This window comes from Lepidochelys olivacea, assembly GCF_965140295.1.
Source record: "Lepidochelys olivacea isolate rLepOli2 genome assembly, chromosome: 15".
Lineage (NCBI taxonomy): Eukaryota > Metazoa > Chordata > Testudines > Cheloniidae > Lepidochelys > Lepidochelys olivacea.
Window position 1 is genome coordinate 28409563 of NC_140425.1, and position 20925 is coordinate 28430487.

The 20925-nt window shown below is 42.5% G+C and overlaps 1 protein-coding gene across 2 annotated transcripts in view; it reads left to right on the forward strand.

The window, feature by feature from the left end:
• SETD1B (SET domain containing 1B, histone lysine methyltransferase) overlaps positions 1 to 15091 on the forward strand; it is a 66382-nt gene extending 51291 nt beyond the window's left edge. The window contains exons 13-18 of one of the 2 annotated variants that reach the window (XM_084649120.1): positions 1597 to 3156; positions 8665 to 8831; positions 10505 to 10636; positions 11758 to 11877; positions 13897 to 14034; positions 14820 to 15091. In XM_084649120.1, the coding sequence (XP_084505246.1) occupies positions 1597 to 3156; positions 8665 to 8831; positions 10505 to 10636; positions 11758 to 11877; positions 13897 to 14034; positions 14820 to 14993 (2291 nt within the window). In that variant the 3' untranslated portion in view covers positions 14994 to 15091. The remainder of the gene's footprint in view (positions 1 to 1596; positions 3157 to 8664; positions 8832 to 10504; positions 10637 to 11757; positions 11878 to 13896; positions 14035 to 14819) is intronic. The other variant, XM_084649121.1, reaches the window with a different exon arrangement.
• The last annotated feature ends 5834 nt before the right edge of the window (positions 15092 to 20925 follow it).

Here is a 20925-nt window from a genome sequence, read left to right on the forward strand (position 1 = left end):
CTGTTAGCCCCACAGCAGGAGCCTGAGGCAGCTGACCCAGGCTCTAAGATTCAGTGCTGTGGGTGTTTTATCACAGTGTAGACATACCCTTAGAGGTGTGTGAATGAATAAGTGGCCTATGAAGGACCAGAGAGTTAATCTATGAAGTGCCTTGTAGATGAGCACTGCGACTCTAAATTTAATGACAGCCAGAAGATGGCTCCTTTAGTTCTTTGGTTCTGAAGGAGCTGTGTGACTGGGGAATGGAAAGAGATAGTTAACAGGGCTTGAGAGGGGTGGAATCACAGACCTACATTAGGGGTTTTTCACTTAGCGCCACTGTAGATGAACATTTGTCCCAGCATCCTCCTCCCAGGAGAAGGAAATTGGTGCTCTGGTGTCTTCCTTAAATTCACAGAGTCGTATGTTACGTGTGAAGACAACCTCTAGGAGATTTTTAAACTTGTTATTAAATAGGAGTGAGGTGGGTAAAGCTTGCCAATCTACAGGCTGTGGAGAATACCACCACGGGGCGGGACTGGAGTTCAGGTCCCTGCTCAGCCATTCGCTCCTGGGCTGCCCTGGGACCCGGAAGCTCTAGGCTGGTCATAGGCTCACCATTGAGGGACAGAGAAGGAACTACTTTCTAGAACAAGCTGTTGTCCTTGGAGGACACGTGGAGAGACTCTGATACATTCTGGAGACAGCTGCATTCCACTACAGGGAGGGTTGCTCTGATGTAGGGAATCTTCATTAGCGGTGGCATATTAGAATGCAGGAGAAATCTATAGCATTCGCATTGGTGCTTCCTATCAAGACATCCCAATGCAATTGCTCAAGAGTGAAATGAGTCAGACCTCCCTGCAAAGGTCAGTAATCCTGGTTTCAGGTTTGCTCCTTAGCATAGATAGACCTGAGAGAACCCTCCAACTGGCCAGACATTTCCACACTCCTTCCTTTTTCCTCTTGAAAATGTTATTTCAAGCTGCCTCATAGATTGAGTGTTGGTTTCTTTTGGCCCTAAGCCCTACGGAGGTAAATAAAATACGAACAAATGAGTGTTACAGCTAGAGAAGCATATAAATTGCCTCAGTGATACCAACCGAGTGTATCCACATTTCATTACAGGGGTCTCCCATGTCTTCCACGTTATGTTCAAGAGCATTACGCTTCCCCCATGCTCCGTTGCCATTCTTGCTGGCCCTCCAGTTAATTTACTAGCTCCTGCAAAAAAACAAAACTAAGGACAGCTCAAGACTCTTACAGCCTACTTACTAACAGCCTTTCCCCAATAATTCACTCATGTTTTTTATGGCTGTAAGAAGCCAACCAAGGTTTTGGTAAGCAAAGCGCTTTGTAAGCTGGAAACCTTGGGTATAGCCTCTAGAGTAGCTAGTCCCCAGATAAATCATATGTTTTCTGGTGGTCCAGTAGGGATATCTGTGGTCGCTTCAGGGTCCTAATTAAGCTCCTCTCTATGCTTCCAAAATGGGAAGTGGCAGTTTTTTAAAGCCTCCCAGTGGATATGAACTGGTTTTGTAATTGCAGCATCTTTAACGTGTGCACACTTGGAAATGATTAGCAACTGAATGGAGCTCATTCTGTTTTTCTCTCCAGTAGAAGAGTCCGAACTGGATATCGAGCTGGAACCTAAGGTATTAGAGGGTCCAAAGCCTGAATCTCAAGATGAAGAGAATCTCTGTCTCCCAGCACCAGTGGGGGTATTTGAAGAACCTCTACCCAGTAAGAGCCACTTCTTCAGTAAGTCTGATGATAGTGACTTAGAAACCCGAGTTACAGGAAAACTACTATCCGCAGCAGAGGAGGAGGAGGAGAGACTGCCTTGGACTCCTGGACGGGACATGGTGGTCCATTCGGATTCTGATACTCCCATACTTCCAGCTAATAAGGTGCCACCCTCTACACTTCCCCTTCCAACAACGCCTAGTAAAGAGGAACCTTTACTCCCTCCAGAAAATTTCCCTGAACAGTTAACTGTGACCAAAACAGCTCTGGAAGAGGAGCTTCCTAGGACTCCAGGGCGGGATATTATGGCCAAGTCTTCACATGGCTTTGCAAAGTCACAGAGTACGGACACTATTCCAGCCACCCCTGGAAGTGATGCTCCCCTTACGGGAAGCAGCTTGACTTTAAGTTCCCCTCAAGTCCCAGGCAGCCCTTTTTCATACCCATCCCATTCTCCTGGGATTAATAGTGGCATTCCTCGGACTCCTGGGAGGGATTTTAATTTCACGCCTACTTTCCCAGAGCCTGGTGCAATCCTTCCTTGCCTTTTGTCTGGCAAGAAACCATCAGAAGATGAGCCAGAGGAGAAATGTTTTAAAGAACCTCTTAGTGCTTCCCGAACGGTCAGCATGAACAGTGTTCCCTCCCCAATTCCCTTTGCTAGCCCTCCAGAAACTGATTTCCACACAGACATAGATTTGCCACCTGACGAGCCAGTATCTGTAGCAGCCCTGCCATGTGTGCCAGTGGATAGAAAGACATCCATAGAGGAGAGCAAGGTAGCCGTGAAATCCGTTTTGCTCTCCCCAGAAGCACCTACTGTGTCTCTTCCTTTCCCTCTTCCTCCTACTCCTTCCTCTCTGCCCACCAAAAGGAAACCAGGGCGGCCGAAACGATCACCTCCTTCGGTCCTCTCGTTGGAGGCCTATCCCAGCAAAACTTCAGAACCTCCTCCTGTCCCAGTTGCCTTGACAGAAAGTGCTGTGAGCAAAGAGTTGTTGGGTGGGCATCCTGATGCTTTTTATGGACTGAAAGACCCTGAAGCGGTCACCCTAGACTTCAGGAATGACAGCTTCCACGAGAAGGTAACCCCGGAGGCCATAGCAGAGAAACTTCCGTTTAAGGAACTAGAGAATCAGTGGAATGAGGACTTCAAAGAAGAGGAGATTCACGTGAAACCTAAAAGACAGTGGCGGAGGCAGAAAAAGACACCTGAAGACATCCCAGTGATTCCTTCCCCTGAATATTCTCCACATCGGCCCCACTTTAGGCCCCGCTCCGAGTTTGAGGAGATGACCATTTTGTATGATATCTGGAATGGAGGAATAGATGAGGAAGATATCAAGTTCATGTGTATCACGTATGATCGCTTGTTACAGCAAGATAATGGTATGGACTGGCTCAACGATACCCTTTGGGTATACCATCCTTATATCCTTTCACATTGAGGTTCTGGATTGAACCTAAAGCATAGTGTTGTCTTGGAAGAGGCAGTGTATTGGTTATGGTTTTAATCATAATTTTCCCCTCATAGGAATACGTATGGATGCAGTCAGTGGGGTAAAATATCCCATCTCTTCTGATTCCATGTAAAACATTGTTTCCTCTTCATTTAAAAATGTTAATGTGACTCAGAGTAACAAAAGGTAGGAAATTCAAGGTTTAGGCTGACACTGCATTTTTCATTCTTCATTATTTTTCTCCATTCCAAAGGACATGACTTAAGGGCAGCTTGTTGGCTTAAACTTTTAATTTTCTGCCTTTTTATGGCTTGTGTAATAGCCTTAAATGCATTTTATTAATTGTTAGAAAATATCCAAAAAGGAGACAAAATTAACTGCACCCACCACCCCTTTTAGTTTTTGGTATGAAGTCTTTACAAAATCCACTTTATTGAATATCATTTGTCTTCCTCATTTGAAAACTCATTTGCAAAAAATAAATGTTACAAGTTTTAAGTAATTGGCATCTACATTAATAGTACTTTACTTGCTAGGGAAGAGGCTAAGGAGAGGAGAACTGGACAGCTGAGGGTAGGAATGATGGTCCTGGAAAGGAAGGTTTTGTGAGTGAGTGAGTGAGTGAGTGTGTGTGTGTGTGTGTGTGTGTGTGTGTGTGTGTGTGTGTGTGTGTGTGTGTGTGTATGATGTATTTGGTAATTTGCATAATGGCAACATTTGAGATAAATTCCTTCCATTAACAAAAGTTATTCTAACACAAGGGTGGGCAAACTTTTTGGCCTGAGGGCCACATCTTTGTATGGAAATTGTATGGCGGGCCATAAATGCTCACAGAATTGGAGGTTGGGGTCCAGGAGGGGGTGAGGGCTCTGGGGTGGGGCCAGAAATGCAGAGTTTAGGGTGCGGGAGGGGGCTCTGGGTTGGGCCAGAGGGTTGGGGTGAGGCCTCTGGGGTGGAGCTGGGGATGAGGGGTTGGGGTGCGGGAGGGTGCTCCGGGCTGGGATTGAGGGGTTTGGAGGGTGGGAGGGGGATCAGGGTTGGGGCAGGGGGTTGAGGTGCAGGAGGGGGTCAGGAGTGCAGGATCCAGGCAGCACTTACCTCAAGCAGCTCCCAGAAGCAGTGGCATGTCCCCCGCTCTGGCTTCTACTCGGAGGCACAGCAAGGCGGCTCTGTGTGCTGCCTTGTCCGCAGGTGCCGCCCCTGCACCTCCCATTGGCCGCAGTTCCTGGCCAATGGGAGCTGTGGGGGCGGCGCTTGTGGTGGGGGTGGCGTGCAGAGCCCCTTGGCTGCCCCTATGTGTAGGAGCCAGAGGAGGGACATGCCGCTGCTTCTGGAAGCTGCGCAGAGCGGGGCAAGCCCCCAGCTCTATTCACTGGCTGGAGCGGGGCAAACCCTAGACCCTGCTCCCTGGTGGGAGCTCAAGGGTTGGAATAAAACGTCTGGAGGACTGGATGTGTCCCCCAGGCCATAGTTTGCCCACCCCTGTTCTAACACCAACTCTTAAGGCCACTGCCTAATCCAGTTAAAAACTTGATTTGTAACTTCCCATCACTGCATCCAATCCTACTTCATTATAAGGTGACTTTATAAAATTAACTCTACAGGGCTTGGATTTCTTATAACAAGTCATCAAATACAGGGTTGAAGGGCACTTTCAAGTCCATTTGTTTTTGCTAATTCCAGACCTTCTGCTTCAATCCTGTAGTGTTAGAAAGAGGTCATATAAGTGTAGGGTAAATTCCTGGATAGAGCTAAAGGGTCTTGGGTTTCATGCACATGTTTATGGACATATGCTTCCAATCAGACAACAGAATTCTACTTCTACAGAGATTCCTTCTTCTAGAAGCACACAGTCATGTGTATAACTGCTACAATCTAAATACAGTTGTATGTTAATGCTGCTTTTGAAGTACATTATAAATGTGTACCCATCGGGAGGATGCTTCATTTGGCTGATGGAGATTTTATAACAAGAAAAGTCATTTTCAAGGTTTATGAAGACAGTTATGTCTTGATAGGATACTGACAAGTTAAATTGTTTTGAAAAAAAAAACCTTACCTAGTGTAGTAACCCAAGCTGTAGATAGTAAATGAAATTTTTTTAATTTAATTTTTTTGTTTGTTTTTTGTATCAGCATTCTCAGCTTAGACAATTAAACTATGCTTGTTAGCTACACTTTTAGGACCAGTCAGTTTCATTTTTTCACTTTTTTTTTTTTTTTTTGCACTAACCCAGTCTGCAAATGCAGAAGAGAATTTTTGTTAAAAATAAAAAAACTGTTTCCATTACAATTTACGGGGGGTGGAAATCATTCATATGTGAAGCTGCTTAGACATAAAATAGTCATGTGTACAGTAACCTGTTTGCAATGGCTATTTCAAATACTTGCTAATCAGAACTGGGAGGGACCTTGAGAGGTCATCTAGTCCAGTCCCTTGCACTCATGACAGGACTAAGTATTATCTAGACCATTCCTGACAGGTATTTGTCTAACCTGCTCTTAAAAATCTCCAATGATGGAGATTCCACAACCTCCCTAGGCAATTTATTCCAGTGCTGAACCACCCTGACAGTTAAGAAGTTTTTTCTAATATCCAACCTAAACCTCCCTTGTTGCAATTTAAACCCATTGCTTCTTGTCCTATCCTCAGAGGTTAAGAAGAACAATTTTTCTCCCTCTTCCTTGTAACAACCTTTTATGTAATTGAATACTGTTATCATGTCCCCTCTCGGTCTTCTCTTTTCCAGACTAAACAAGTCCAATTTTTTCAGTCTTCTTCAAACTAGGTCATGTTTTTTAGACCTTTAATCATTTTTTTGCTCTTCTCTGGACTTTCTCCAATTTGTCCACATATTTCCTGAAATGTGGCACCCAGAACTGGACACAATACTCCAGCTGAGGCCTAATCAGCGCAGAGTGAAGCGGAAGAATTATTTCTCGTTGTCTTGCTCACAACACTCCTGCTACTACAGCCCAGAACGATGTTCACTTTTTTTTTGCAACAGCGTTACACTGTTGACTCTCATTTAGCTTGTGGTCCACTATGACCCCCAGATTCCTTTCCGCAGTACTCCTTCCTAGGCAGTCGTTTCCTGTTTTGTATGTGTGCAACTGATTGTTCCTTCCTAAGTGGAGTACTTTGCATTTGTCCCATTGAATTTCATCCTGTTTACTTCAGCCCATTTCTCCAGTATGTGTAGATCATTTTGAATTATCCTATCCTGCAAAGCATTTGTAACTGCTCCCAGCTTGGTATCATCTGCAAACTTTATATATGTATCCTCTATATCATTATCTAAAATCATTGATGAAGATATTGAACAGAACTGATCCCTGCTGGACCCCACTCGTTATGCTTCCAGGATGACTGTGAACCACTGATAACTACTCTCGGGGAATGGTTTTCCAACCAGTTATGCACTCACCTTATAGTAGCTCCATCTAGGTTGCATTTCCCTAGTTTGTTCATGAGATGGTCATGCGAGACAGTATCAAAAGCTTTACTAAAGTCAAGATATACTACGTCTGCCGCTTTCCCCCCATCCACAAGGCTTGTTACCCTGTCAAAGAAAGCTATCAGGTTGGTTTGACATGGTTTAATCTTGACAAATCCATGCAAACTGTTACTTATCATCTTATTATCTTCTAGATGTTTGCAAATTGATTACTTAATTATTTGCTCCATTATTTTTCCGGATACAGAAGTTAAGCTGACTGGTCTATAATTCCCCTAGTTGTCCTTATTTCCCTTTTTATAGATTGGCACTATATTTGCCCTTTTCTAGTCTTCTGGAATCTCTCCCATCTTCCATGACTTTTCTAAGATAATCACTAATGGTTCAGATATCTCCTCAGATATCAGCTCCTTGAGCATTCTAGGATGCATTTCATCAGGCCTTGGTGACTTGAAGACATCTAACTTGTTGAAGTAATTTTTAACTTGTTCTTTCCCTATTTTATTATAGTGACAATAAATCCTTGTAGGCAAGGTTTACTGAACTGAAGAGCTTGTTTTAGGGCCATCTGGTGAAAATGAAGATTGGTGTCATAACTGTTTTAATAGTCTTTCATTATGATGTGATATGATAATACTTGTCTTTCTGTATTACCTTGACCTAGGACCTCAAAGCACTTAACAAACACTCATGAATCCTTGCCATACCCTTGTATGGGGGGAAAAATCATTATCTTTGCAATTGTAGTAACTGTGGAAACTGAGGCACGGAGAAGTGAATTTTGTCACCCAAAGTCAGCTGGGTTTTGTGGCAGAGCAGAGAATATAATCTTTTGTTCCCATCCCCACCTCCAACCACTGCATCATGCTGTTTTTTATACAGGTCCGTATTAGGGAGAGGAAGGGGTGTGGGTGAACATTTAATATTACAACCAAACCAGTTCTAAGTTTTGCTTGGCCAATGAGGAGTTCAGAATGGGGTTTGGAATATCTGCCTGGACCTGATTCTGCTCCTGTGAAAGTCTGGGGAGCTGTGCTAAGGTTAATCAGGAGCTGGATTTGAGAGAGGGAATGTCTCCTTGCCCTCTCCATCACTATATCAAGTGATGAGTCTTTGCTGCCGTGATACATTCGTGGTATCTTGACCACAGTCTGAGATGTTGCGAGGAAGTTCTAGAAACACTACAAGTGGGTGGAAAATGTCATTAAAAACATACAGAGCAAACTGCTTCACCAGTTTACTCAGGTGGCTGTGGTCTCTGTCCATGGTCACATACTTTGCAGAAGTCATCTCCCGAAGAGCCTTTTCTTGACAAATGAGCCCTTTCCTCTCTTCCATTTCATTATATTTCTTCATTATTCTTTGTTTTAATGTATTTTGCAGCCCCTGAGCATTATAGTGACAGATAAAGAAATGTCCATTTCTCAAGTAGGGATGTGGGGTTGCCCTAAAAACTGTTTAATTTTCTGAGCTCATGGAAGGTACCAGATTGTTGACCCTGGAGGCTGAAGTTCTTTCAGTAGCTATTGATCATGTACAACATGGGGAACAGCAGTGCTAACTCGTCCCACTACCACTCTGCCCCATCCTTTACCTTGAGGGACCCAACTCTAGGGGTGAGCAATTAGTTTGGTCTTTGTTGCCCATATGCTCCCTGGCCTCTTTGTGGAGACTGTCAATTAGTGCCAATAGTGATGGTGTCCTTTGTCTACAGGGAAGTAGACTGAGACACGCAAACTCACTTGACATGGTCACCACGGAACCATTAGATGGAAACCACTTTCATTTGCTGAATCCTAAAACCTGCAAAAAAAAACCAAAACAAACCTTTCCAGTGTCCAGTTGCCTAACAGTTAGATTTTCACTTCTCTAATAGCTTGTTTTGGCAAACAGTCTTAATTTCCTTCTTTTTTTTAATAGCATTGAAATTGTCCACATGGCTGTAAGAATCAAATACCAAGGAGAGTGGGTTTTTTGTCTGATTTCCACGTATAGCTGGGTTTCTCCTTAACTTAGTTCCACCTACTAGCTTTTCTACTCCGAAGAAGAAGAAGCGGGATGATGGCATGCGGGAACATGTTACAGGTTGTGCTCGAAGTGAAGGCTATTACAAAATTGATAAGAAGGACAAACTTAAATACCTCAACAACAGTCGTGCATTTGCAGAGGAGCCGCCAGCTGATACACAAGTAAGGAGACTCATATTGCTGACTGCTTCCTTGAGTTAATTGGATTTGTCTTGCAATGTGGTGTTAGTAACTCTCGTCTCTGAGATGGCATTAAGCCAGTGCCCCAGTGTGGCTTTCCCTGTTGGAAGTATTGCCTTTCAGATGAGAAATAAAACCGAGATCCTATTGAGTCAAGGTCATTTTCTGTAAGAGTGGGGGTGTCTTCCCCCTGTGTCCTGTACAGCATTCCAATATGGGGAAATGCATTCTGCCTACTTAAATGTCCCTGTTGGTAGAGCTATATACGGTGACCTCCTCTCCTAAACTGTTCTGCGTTGTCACTGGTATTTTCTCAATGTCTGCTGTTTGCACCCCATTGCAGGAGCATTTCCACGGTGGCTGAAGAGAAGCGATCCTTATGTATATGTATGGTTTGTCATTCTGGAAGTACTTTGGGGATTGAGGAACCTGTTTTTCAATATAGATCTAAAATACTTTATTGGGGCTGCATATACCAAGGTATCATGTTGCAAAGCAAGGAGGTGTGATAGAACGATCAGAGGAATGGAAAGATTTGTATATGAAGAGAGACTGAAGACTCATAGATTTTATCCCTTTGGGGGAGGGATAGCTCAGTGGTTTGAGCATTGGCCTGCTAAACCCAAGGTTGTGAGTTCAATCCTTGAGGGGGCCATTTCGGGATCTGGGCCAAAATTGGGGATTGGTCCTGCTTTGAGCAGGGGGTTGGACTAGATGACCTCCTGAGGTTCCTTCCAACCCTGATATTCTATGATTCTAAGGTCAGAAAGGGACCATCATGATTACCTTTCCCACCTTCTGCTGTATAGACCCATAACCTCAGAAACTGCAACTGTTTAGTTAGAGAGGGGAGGTGATAGAGGTAATCAAATTAACCAGTGACACAGAGAAGGCAAATCAAGTGCTCCTATTTACCTTTCAAGGGGACATTTCATGAAATTAAAAGTTATTGAATCTAAAACTGATCAAATGAAATATTCTTTTAAACAAAGCATAACTAACCTATTAAAGTAATTTCCAGGAGGTATCAGTAAGGCCAAGAGTTTAGTGTAGTATTCAAGACAGGATTAGACTTTATGGATAATGAGAAACTCCACAATTATATTAGATAGGGGAAAAAAAATTGTTAGAAGGGCTATAAGACCTCATGCTACAAGGGATCAGCCAGCCACTGACTGACTAGGATTAGGAAGAAACTTACCTCTAAGGTCAAGTTAGTCAGTATGTGTCCACTATGAAGATTTTGCACCTTCCTCTAAAGCATCTGGTAGTGGCCACTGACAGAGACCAAATACCTGGCTACATGGACCACTGACAACTGACCAGTTGATCAAGTCTTACAATTTCTGTGTTTTGTGGCAGTGTTGAAAGTAGAACCCAGGAGTCCAGACTCTCTGAAACCTGCCTTACCTAGTAGACCACACTGCAGGTATACTGTAGGGAGGAGTTTTTCACTAGCCAGGGCAGACTGTGTTAACTAATCCAATAGTTTCTACGCTGATGCTGTGATAGATATGTACTGGCTGTGTGAGGATGTGCATCAAACTCCTCACTGGCTCTGCTTTCATCTCTCACTTGTCTCTAGAAAATGTACAAATGGATTGCCCCAAATTTTTTTAAATTGCAACTCCTAAACTGTTCTTCCTTGTTTGCAGGGAATGAGCATCCCTGCCCAACCTCATGCTTCCACCCGGGCTGGCTCTGAGAGGAGGTCAGAGCAACGCAGGCTTCTCTCATCCTTCACTGGTAGCTGTGACAGCGACCTACTCAAATTTAACCAACTCAAGGTAGGTCATGCAACCAGATTTTTATTCTGTGAATCGGAGAGCACAGGTCGGGTGCTGGTTAGGAATAAGCTACGGCAAGGCCAGCTAAAAGCCGCAGATCCATGACAAATCCTGTGAGTTATAAATCTCTCCATGATGCCATATATTTCCTTGTCACATTAAGCTGTGTATTACACTGTAGCAGTATGTCTGGGAGCAAGAGCTACTTAGTACAATATGTCCAGTAGTTTCAACTGCATGATCAAGGGGGTTGATAATGGGACAAAGAGACTCATCTGTAAATTGTGGGTTCCAATCTAGTTCAGGTTAGTAGTAACCAGAAGTAGTTTTACCATCTGATGGCTGTGTAGCCTGTGTGAAATTAGATGGTGATCTCGGTCCAGTTCCTAGTGGACACGTATTCGCATCACAAAAACCTCCACGTTTGGGCACCCTTGTTCGTCATCTCACTGAAGGTTTGAGTGGGGTTTCCAAACTGAACTGTCTTCTCACCCCTTCGTTGTACCGTCTCTTCAGAACAGCAGGTAGTTTGAGGTACTTTGGCCTGGGGTATTGACTTTCGGGAGAACTAAATACACATAAAATTCCAAACAGTACAAGCGCTAGATCTCTTTGATCTAATGTTCAAATACCTAAAGGGAATGGAAAGAAGCAAATCAGCGGGAAATCCATGGGGCAGAGGTCATCACAGATACCCTGTGGGGTTTAACACATGATAGGCAGTGACAATAAAACAGGAAGCAGACAATCAGTGAACAAATGGAGTTGAGCCCCAGACCAAAACTGTGCTTTAGACACTGGGCTGTATCTCCTTTGCCCTAAACGGGCCTGTTCTACCAACTTTCACAAAAACATGCAGCGAATCAGGGCAGGGCTGGGAGCAGACGACGTCTACTCAAGACGATGTCTTCCCTTCTTTAACCACTAGACTACACTCCCTTTCACAGCTAACGTGGAGGTAATTAATAGTCTGATTTAACTATAGAGTCAGGAGCCACATGCTGCAATGTCACACTTGTAGCATGGAACACACTGCAAATGCTCTTTCTTGTGTGCTGTGTACTGTGCGGATTGCTGTTTCGTTTTTTGCTCATGATGGTTTGGGGTTGTTTTGTACACAGTTCCGGAAGAAAAAGCTAAAATTCTGCAAGAGTCACATTCATGACTGGGGCCTTTTTGCTATGGAGCCCATTGCAGCTGACGAGATGGTGATTGAATATGTGGGTCAGAACATCAGACAGGTAAGATGGATTTCCTCACAGGTGACCACAGGGCCTTTGCCATGATTCAGTCATGAAGTGTGGAAGGCCACATGTATCTGTCCTCCGTAGCATCGCTCTTCATACCTCCCTGGGTTTATTTATCTTCTCCATCCTGCTTGTGAATTCACAAACACTAAAGCTTCCTTGAAGCTTTCAATACTGCACGATTGCATACATCTTGAGTGTTTCTTCTGGGTTTTTTTGTGCATGGCTCAGTTCTCTTGCTCTGTTTCCTCCTGCCTGCCCCCTGCTCTCTGGAAACCCAGAGAGTAACATATGCAAGGCAAAGTCATTGTGCAGAATCCTATTGATGATGTTTTGTCACATCTGTGTGGAAATGAGCATAAGATAAAAGACTCCAATTTATGATTTTTGACAAGACAAGTTTAAAATACTTTTGTTCACATGATGGACTGGCTGGTCCCTTTAATGCTGAGTGGTGAAGACTCGGCGTGCATTTAAAAACAAACAAACGGTTGTTTAGAATCCCCGATCAATGTAGGCTGGAGCAGGATTTCTCGAAACAGGATTAAATCCAGGCATATTCTCAGAATTTTTGTCTTTTTTTTTTTTTTATAGAGTGCAATAAATTTACACAGCCCTTTAGCTACCCATTCACTGCTCTGGATGAACATACAATCTGTAAGGCAAACGAAACACAGACATGAAGAAGCTGTGCTATAGATAGGGTTGAGAGTCACCTACTTTTTGAAAGAAGATTATTGTAAGGGCTCTAAAATCCAAATTTGGGGTCATTTGAGCAGTTGGGTTCCTGAGATACAACTCTCCCCACCCCATAAAACATCAGCTGTTTACAAAAAAATCACATGATTCTTCTAAAATTTTGTTGCCCACATCTGGGGCTCAAACTAATGCTCTGATCTTCCCCAAAATGATATGATCCCATGGGATTGATCTCAGCTTGTACACTGGGGAAGCAATACTGAATAAATTATTGAGGGTAAAGTTTGGAACTCCAGGTCAGCACGAGGTAACCTGATGTGTCTAAAACAGTTAAACTGCACATGTAGCAAGACTAGGGCTCTGCTGAAGCCATAGAGCGTGCAGGCAGCTCAGGGTTACACACTGGACTCATTGAGCCTCAACTGCATCTATGCACTGTGAGTTCAAGCCCTACCCCTGGCAGATTTCAGAGATGGGTGTTGTTCACAGTAGCTGTTCTCTGCCTGTATCGTGCAGGGGCTCTTTCTGGAAATTTTGCCCTGACCAAATTTCTGGTTTAAGAGCATAATTTTAAAGTTCTCTAAAATCCACGTGCAGAGTCCGATTGTACTTTAGAAGTATTGTCAAGGGAGAAATTGAGCGGGATGTGATGAAAGGAATCCAAGTGACTGGGACATGGGTTCTTTATACACATTCCTCTTTACATGAGCTAGGCAGAGCATTTTCGGAGTCTTACAATCTTTTTCAGTGCAGAGCTAGGGGCTCTGCCAAGTGTTGTCCTCAGTGTAGGTTTCAGTGGTGTATGGATTTAAAACAGGGGTTCTCAAACTGGGGTTGGAACCCCTGAGGGTGTCACAAGATGATTACATGGGGGGTCATGAGCGGTCAGCCTTCACCCCAAACCCCACTTTGCCTCCAGCATTTATAATGGTGTTAAATATATAAAAAGTGTTTTTAATTTATAAGGGGGGCCGTACTCAGAGGCTTGTGAAAGGGGTCACCAGTACAAAAGTTTGAGAATCACTGATTTAAACTGTAAAGCAGGCTTTTCTAAAGTCCAAGGGAATTAGGTGCTGAATCCCATTTGAAATTCAGTGCCTAATCTTTGAAAATCCCATCCTAAATGTTTGTCCTTTGAATTTTAAGTCTATCTTCTCTTGAATAATTTGGGGGGGTGAATATCTTTTTAAATCCCGAATGGCAGTTTTGGTTTGTGCCTTTTAAATTAACTGCATGTAAATCCCACGTACTTTACTGCCCGTCTCCTTGTGCCATAGAGGCACACGTTGACTCGACAATTGGTTTGCCCGGTAGGTCATTGCAGACATGCGAGAGAAGCGATACGAGGATGAAGGCATTGGGAGCAGTTACATGTTCAGGGTCGACCATGACACCATCATCGATGCAACAAAATGTGGAAACTTTGCCAGGTTCATTAATCATAGCTGCAATGTAAGTATCACTTCGCTTATGCTTTCGAGTTGGCCTTTACTTACAGATAAACCAGCCAGACACTCAGTTATACTCTGAGGTGGTGATGTTTAATAGGAACTGAAATCAACATATTGATAAGCTGATGTGGGTCAAGACTAGTATAAAGAACTGGTATGAGGGGACTAGAAGATGTAAGTTACAACAATTTAGAGTCCGCTCTGAATTTGGCCCTAGAAATCCGACTGTATCTAAAGATCCTGGAGAGACACTATTGTACGGTGTTTAGGGAAAGTGTATTTAAAACAAAACATAGCCCTAACACTGGTATGGGAACAGTCTCCAAATGGTGTTCATGTAGGACCAGGGTTGTCTGTCTCCTCCAGGCGGGGACTCTGCCTTCGCCTGTGTTCTGTACAGTACTGGGCAGACTGTGTGCACTCAATGAGTAGTAATAATTTGGGTGTCTGAGTCATTACCGCCTCCCACCTCCCATTACCAAAGCCTGTAGGCGCCGTTCATGCTGACTGAACAAACTGTCACGATCTGTACCTTAGAAAAAGGATATGAAGGCTGAACTTTGTTTTTTGTCTTAATTCCGCTAATAAATCTTCCCATTCCCATGAGGAATTGAGTATGGCAGGGAAAAAAAATGAAAGCCCCACACTCCAGCCTCAGGAAAAGGACCTGTGCCCCTCTGTAAAAATAATTGCAACATTTCAGCTGATTTAAATAACTGCTAAAAAAGCCAGCACATCTAAAACTTTCAGAAAATTAACCCCTTTCCCAATTTGTCACCCCTGCAGCCAAATTGTTACGCTAAAGTCGTCACCGTGGAGTCTCAGAAGAAGATTGTCATCTACTCGAAGCAGCACATCAGCGTGAATGAGGAAATTACCTATGACTACAAGTTTCCGATCGAGGATGTAAAGATCCCGTGTCTGTGCGGCTCTGAGAACTGCAGGGGGACCCTGAACTAATCCCGAGGCTTCTCGTCACACTTGCACCTTCGGCCATGTCAGAACTGCAGTAACCAGGTGTGGTTGCACTTTGCCAAAAAAAAAAAAAGAGAGAGAGAGAGAGAGAAGAAAACCAAGCAAGTTTCGCACTTCTGTCAGGATCACAAGTGAAAGCAAAAAGCGCACATGCATAACTAGGACTGTTCACGTTTCAGGTGCTCTTCCTCATCAGATCCAACACACACAAAAGGTGATTACCACTTTGTGGCATAGTATATCCAAACACTAGCTTCTCTCTGTTCAGTCTCTATTTTATTGCTCATCGTACGATAATGGTACCTTTGTTGTTGTTGTTGTTGTTTTTGTTGTAAACCTTTGTCTTTCTATAAATGCTGCTACCTTTTTTCTCATCAGTTTGTTGTTTGAAAAAGACATTCAACGTTTAAATGTGAAGCAGAGACTGAAAATGCCATAAAGGTTTGTTGGGAGCTTGATTGGCTGAAATTGCACAGACTTTTCAGAGTAAGCTGTAAATAAATGTATGGTTGATGTTACAGAGCAAGCCAGAGGCTTGGATGCAAGAGTGTGAGTGTGTATGTGTATGCTTGGGTGTGTCTCAAGTGAGACTATAAATGAACTGTCCTGCCTTTTCCTTAGAGATGGGCCTGATCAATTCCTCTGACCCAAACATCCTGGAATGCTGGGGAACATTCAGCTCTGTAATGGGCCTGAATGTAATGCCTTAGGCTCACCTCTAATTTTCACATGCCATGCTGGTATTTTGGGGGGATCAATAGCTCTGTTACCATACAGGAAAAATATTTAATACCACAATCTGTATAATAAGTTTAATCAGTTACTTAGTCCTTACTCGCGAAAGGTGGCTTGAGAAATGGCCTTTTCTGTATCTACGTTTCTGGTGGATCTGTTCCTCTTTCATTCAAAATACTGAGGCTGAAATTAAATGATCAGTACAGTCATTGTTTATGCTGTAGAAATCTTACTGTCTTTTAAGCATACACTACCAGAACAATCCATGGAAGATGGCACTGAGATTTCTTTCCCTATAAGAAACCAACTGCTGGGTTTCTTTTGTTGTTTATTTCCAACTTTGCCTCTTGACACGCACCCTTTCCCCCCCCCCCCCCCCCCCGACTTTTCATTCAGACTGTTTGCTCTGCACTTGTATGGGCGAGATTCTTGTTCTACTGCTAAAGGGCTATATTCTGCCCCTCTCACTCACACTGAGCAGTACCTTAAATTAGTCCCATTCATTTCAATAGGACTAATTATGGAGTAAGGCACTGCTCTAAGTGCATGAGGGTATCAGAGTCTGTCCCAAACTGTACAGTATGAAAATTGGGTTTTAAAAAAGTTTAACTTCCAAATAAAAACATTTATTTTCCTTTTAGAAAATATTTGATCACTGTAAGTGTATGTTGTAATGAAATCCTCAGTTTTGTACTAGGGGTTCCATTTCAGATGAGCCAGAATCCCATGCAAGTATTTCTTTTGATCTGAAATATTGTTTGGCCACTTGAAGGTAAGCAGATCAGTCTTTCAAACCGTATTCTATTCCTCCTGCTTACAAGTGGAACTTAGTTGTATTAAGCCATTTTAAAAAAAAAACCACTTTGTAGAGGGAAAATCTTACTGTTATCACAGTAACTAAAAATCTTTTCCCTTTAGAGTAAATTGGACAACTGAGTTCCATACTCTCTTCTGTCTAGTGACGATTACTGCCTGATCATGCTTCAGTGATCAGAAGTTGAAATCTTAGAAATGAGTTTTTTAGAAGTTATTTATACTGCATATGTATTTGCCAGGACTGTATTACAGTATGTAGCATGTAATATGGGGTAGACTTCTATATTTCATTTCTGTTTCAAGCAAAAGGCCTAGAGGACCTGGACTGATACAAGCTGCCTTACTATCCTCAGCTAGAAATGCAAATAATATTTACATTGTCCCTGAGATTGGACATGCAATAGTCTCTCCTTTTATTTATTTTGTTTTTGTTTTGTTGGTCCCCCGCACCCCAGTAAATGCTTTCTGAAAATCTCCTCAACAGTGGGTATTTGTGACCCAAAGACATACATTTATTAGAAGCACAAGTGGTTTCTGTCTTTGAGAGCTGGTTATAACTACAGCTGCATTGGGAGCGTTTTGAAATTAAGCCAACTGCCCCTTTATTTGTTTTAATATGATTCTTCCTTTCATACTGTCTCTCCAGTTGGCATGTCTAAGGCTTTGGGGACTGCACTAAAGCCTTGTGTTTCAGAACTAAAGTTCTAAACCATATTAATTTCTCTGCCTTCTTCCTTTCCATCCCTTCAAACTACTGTATCAACATTGGTTTCTTACAAATACATGGTCCAGTCTACATGTACAATATGTTTCCTACGACACTGATGACCCCAGTGGATTGTGAGGGAAGATAGGGTGGCCACATGCAATTGCCTTTGTCTTTATTATGGAGAAGCAGCCTATAGAAATTCTGGCCAAGATTTAAAAAATGAAACTACTATTAGTTTCCTAGGGTGAAATTTTCAGAAGTGCCGAAGTACCATTAGCTTCTAAGTCACTCTGGCGCTTTTGGAAATGTTATCCGTAAATCCCTATTTAGGCTCTTAAATAACTACCCTGACTTTTCCAAAGTGTTCAGCAGCCAGCTGCTTCCATGGGAGCAGCTGAGTGCTCAGCACTTTTGAAAAAACAGGTTACGTATTTCAGAGTCTAAATATGAGCTTAGAAGCCTGACTTCATGCTTCTTTTTGTGTGTGTGTGTGTGTGTGTTTGTTTCCCTTCAGAATCTGGGCTTGCAGGGCCCAGTATGCAGAGTTTCCATCTTGAATTGAGCAGCCTCTGAGTGGGCCAGGATGGAGTATTTGGTGGTGGGACTTGTAGTCTCCAAAGGATATCTCAGCTGACATTAAATGAGTGGCAGCAATGGCCTCCATTTTATGCATACTCGTTTTGGCTGCCTCATTCCTGGCAAGTCACCCACGTGGTCTTGGTTGGGCAATGTCTGGGCACTCTGCAGATACAAATACGTATGTGGGCCACTGTACCAGTTACACATTCATGACTCTTCCTAGTTATGAAGGCTGGTACCCTACAAACCTGAGATTGATGAGCAAAATGGAGGGACCATAGTGTGTGATGTATAGACATCAGCCCAAGGCTGGCAGAGCCTTATGCTGTGCTAAATTGGGTGTTGCCATAGCCATTAAAAGCTGATTGTAATGTGGGAAGTTTTCAAGGGGGGGAGAACTACTAAAATCAAATCTTTCCAGGCATTCTTTTTTGGAGGGGTATTTACAGAAGTATTTTTCTTCATTGAAGACCATATCCTTAATTCTGCTTGGGCTTACATTAACAACAAACAAAGAGATTGAATGTGTTCACTGTTAAATTTTATCCCCTGAAACTGAATCACTTTAATGTGTCTGCTACGTGAAACAATCCCAGAAAATAACACAAAAGTTGTGGAAATGTAGTTGCAAGTTCTATTGTCCCCAAGCACGAATGAGGTGGCTTTAATTATGTTTGTAAATGCCTTAGAAATTGGCATACATAGTAAGTGCCCTCTCTGCTTGAAAAACCTGCATGTCCTGCCTGCTCTGTTCATTTATCTGTCAGTTTCACACCAATATTTTCCAATTCCAGAACTATGTTGGGTCCCATAAGTAATCTGTAACTATCAAGGGGTGGGAAGGGGCTCATCTTGCAGATATTTATATTGTACAGAACATCTTATTTCTACCAGAAAAGCATTTTTAAATTCTGACAATGTAGACAGTAGATTCAGTTCTGGTTTTTGTGACCTTTTTCAGGGATCATTTCAGTGCATTTCTATATAAAATAAAAATTTAAGGAAAAAAGGATTTTGAAGTTTAAAAAAATGCATCTTCTGTACATAGGCAAACTTAAGAATCTTCTCTTCAGACACTGTTTCTTGTAGAAACATGTTGAATTTTTTTGCTGATTTCTTTGTACTTCAAGAGCATGTAAATAATTTATTAAAAGTGGCTATTGTAATTTGGAGTTCTTTTTAAAAAGAAGATTCCAGCTCTAACTCGTGTCAGGATGACGGGGGAGGGAGAAGGAATGCTTATAGAAAAGGAGCTGGTGGCATTTACAGCTTGTGTCAAGCTTTGTATAATGTAAATTCTGTATAAATATTTTTTTTGGTCAAATAAGTAGACGAAATTAGAAGCATTAAGAAACTGAAGACAAAAGAATGCCAAGTGGAGGCTTTGTTTTTGTTTTTGTTTGCCAGTCTGAAACCTAATGTGCAAAATCTATTTATTTCAAGCGAGGAAATATGTACAGTCTATTAATAGACAACCTAAAATATATTTAAGCAAATCTGCATCTGGATTTTTTCAATTTAATGTGTTTTTTTTATAAATTTCCTCTTTAATTGCAATTGTAATATTTGTACAAGTGAAAAGAAACACATTGTAAAGGACACTCTAATCCAATCGGCAGTTTTAAAAACAAAACCTAAAAAGCTGCCTTCATTCCTTGCTGTTTCATGGGTTCTGTAAACAGGTTGTTTTAATTCACAGTGTGAAGGTTAAGGGCCTCCTTTAAAAGGAGGCAGGTAAAATGGTTTGCAATAAATGAAAATTCTGCTTTTTTTTTTTTTTTTAAGTTCTCTTTAAAAAAAATCTCTGCTTTGAAGATTTAGGATTTCTGCTTTCGCTTTTGTTAAGCAAATTTATAAATTTAGGGATGTTTTGTGCATATAGATTCTGTCATCAGTATGTATCTTGTTTTGAAGAAAGTGTTTTGTTGTGGATGTGTCATGCTGTATATATTTGTTCATATTTTTGTGAATTGAATACTATGTACCATTGTATTATAGTAACTTTTATAAAGCAAACCATAAATATACTGACTTTTCTTACAGAAAAAAACACTATGTTGTGCTTATTATTCTATTACAGTAGCATCTAGAGGCCTCTGAGATTGGGGACCCCATTGTGCTAGGCCTTGTATGGACGCACAATAAGAGACTGTCCCTATCCTGAAGAGCTACATTTTATTAACATACCCATGTGAATCTCTTTGCAGGATCAGGGCCTATAAACATAGAGCCCGATTCTGTCACACTTTGTCACGTGAGTAACCCTGTTGACTTCGGTGTGACTGTTTGCATGGGTAAGGATCACTTACTTGAATAAGAGTTGTGGGATTGGACTCATACTTTGCACAGCTATAGCTCTTCTTATCTCAGGATCCCAAAACGCACTAATTGAAACATCGATTCAGAGATTTTAAGGGACCATTATGATCATCTAGCCTGCATACATCTCAGCATCCCATAGAGATTACTGTTGGAGGCTGAGTTTGTATTATCGGTCCGTGACTCTTTATGCCATAAGGCTGGCAGGGAGCTAAGAGCTTTTAGTTTGGGTGTTTTTTTTTTTAATTGTGCTAAATCTGTAATGAACTTGATCTACTTTTTACAGTAGAGGGAAACAGATACAAAATTAAGAGTCTTGCCCAAGGTCACTGCCATGGGATGTATGTAGCCCATGTTAGCCCAGCAAGCGAAGGGTTAATACAAGCCCTGCCAGCTACTGCTGATTGGCAGTCTAGCAGCAGCTGGGAGGATAAAAGGGCTGGGAAGCAGAAGGGAGAGGCTGCTACAGAGTAAGTGAGAAGGGAACTCCAGTCAGTGGATTGCTAGACAACTGGACAACACCCAGCAAGGGGCAAACAAACCCACAGAGTGAAGAGCCTGCAGAGGCCCGATGGAAGGTAGGAAGGAGCTCCGGGCATTGTCCAGGTCAGCACCCCTGACTCTCCTTATGTAGCTTGAGGGCCTGGAGCTGGAACCCAATGGAGCGGGCAGGCCTGGGATCCCCTACCAGCCCCCTGGGGGTTTCCAGATTCCTGGACCCCAGGGGTAGACTGACAGCTCCACTGAGCTGAGGGAACC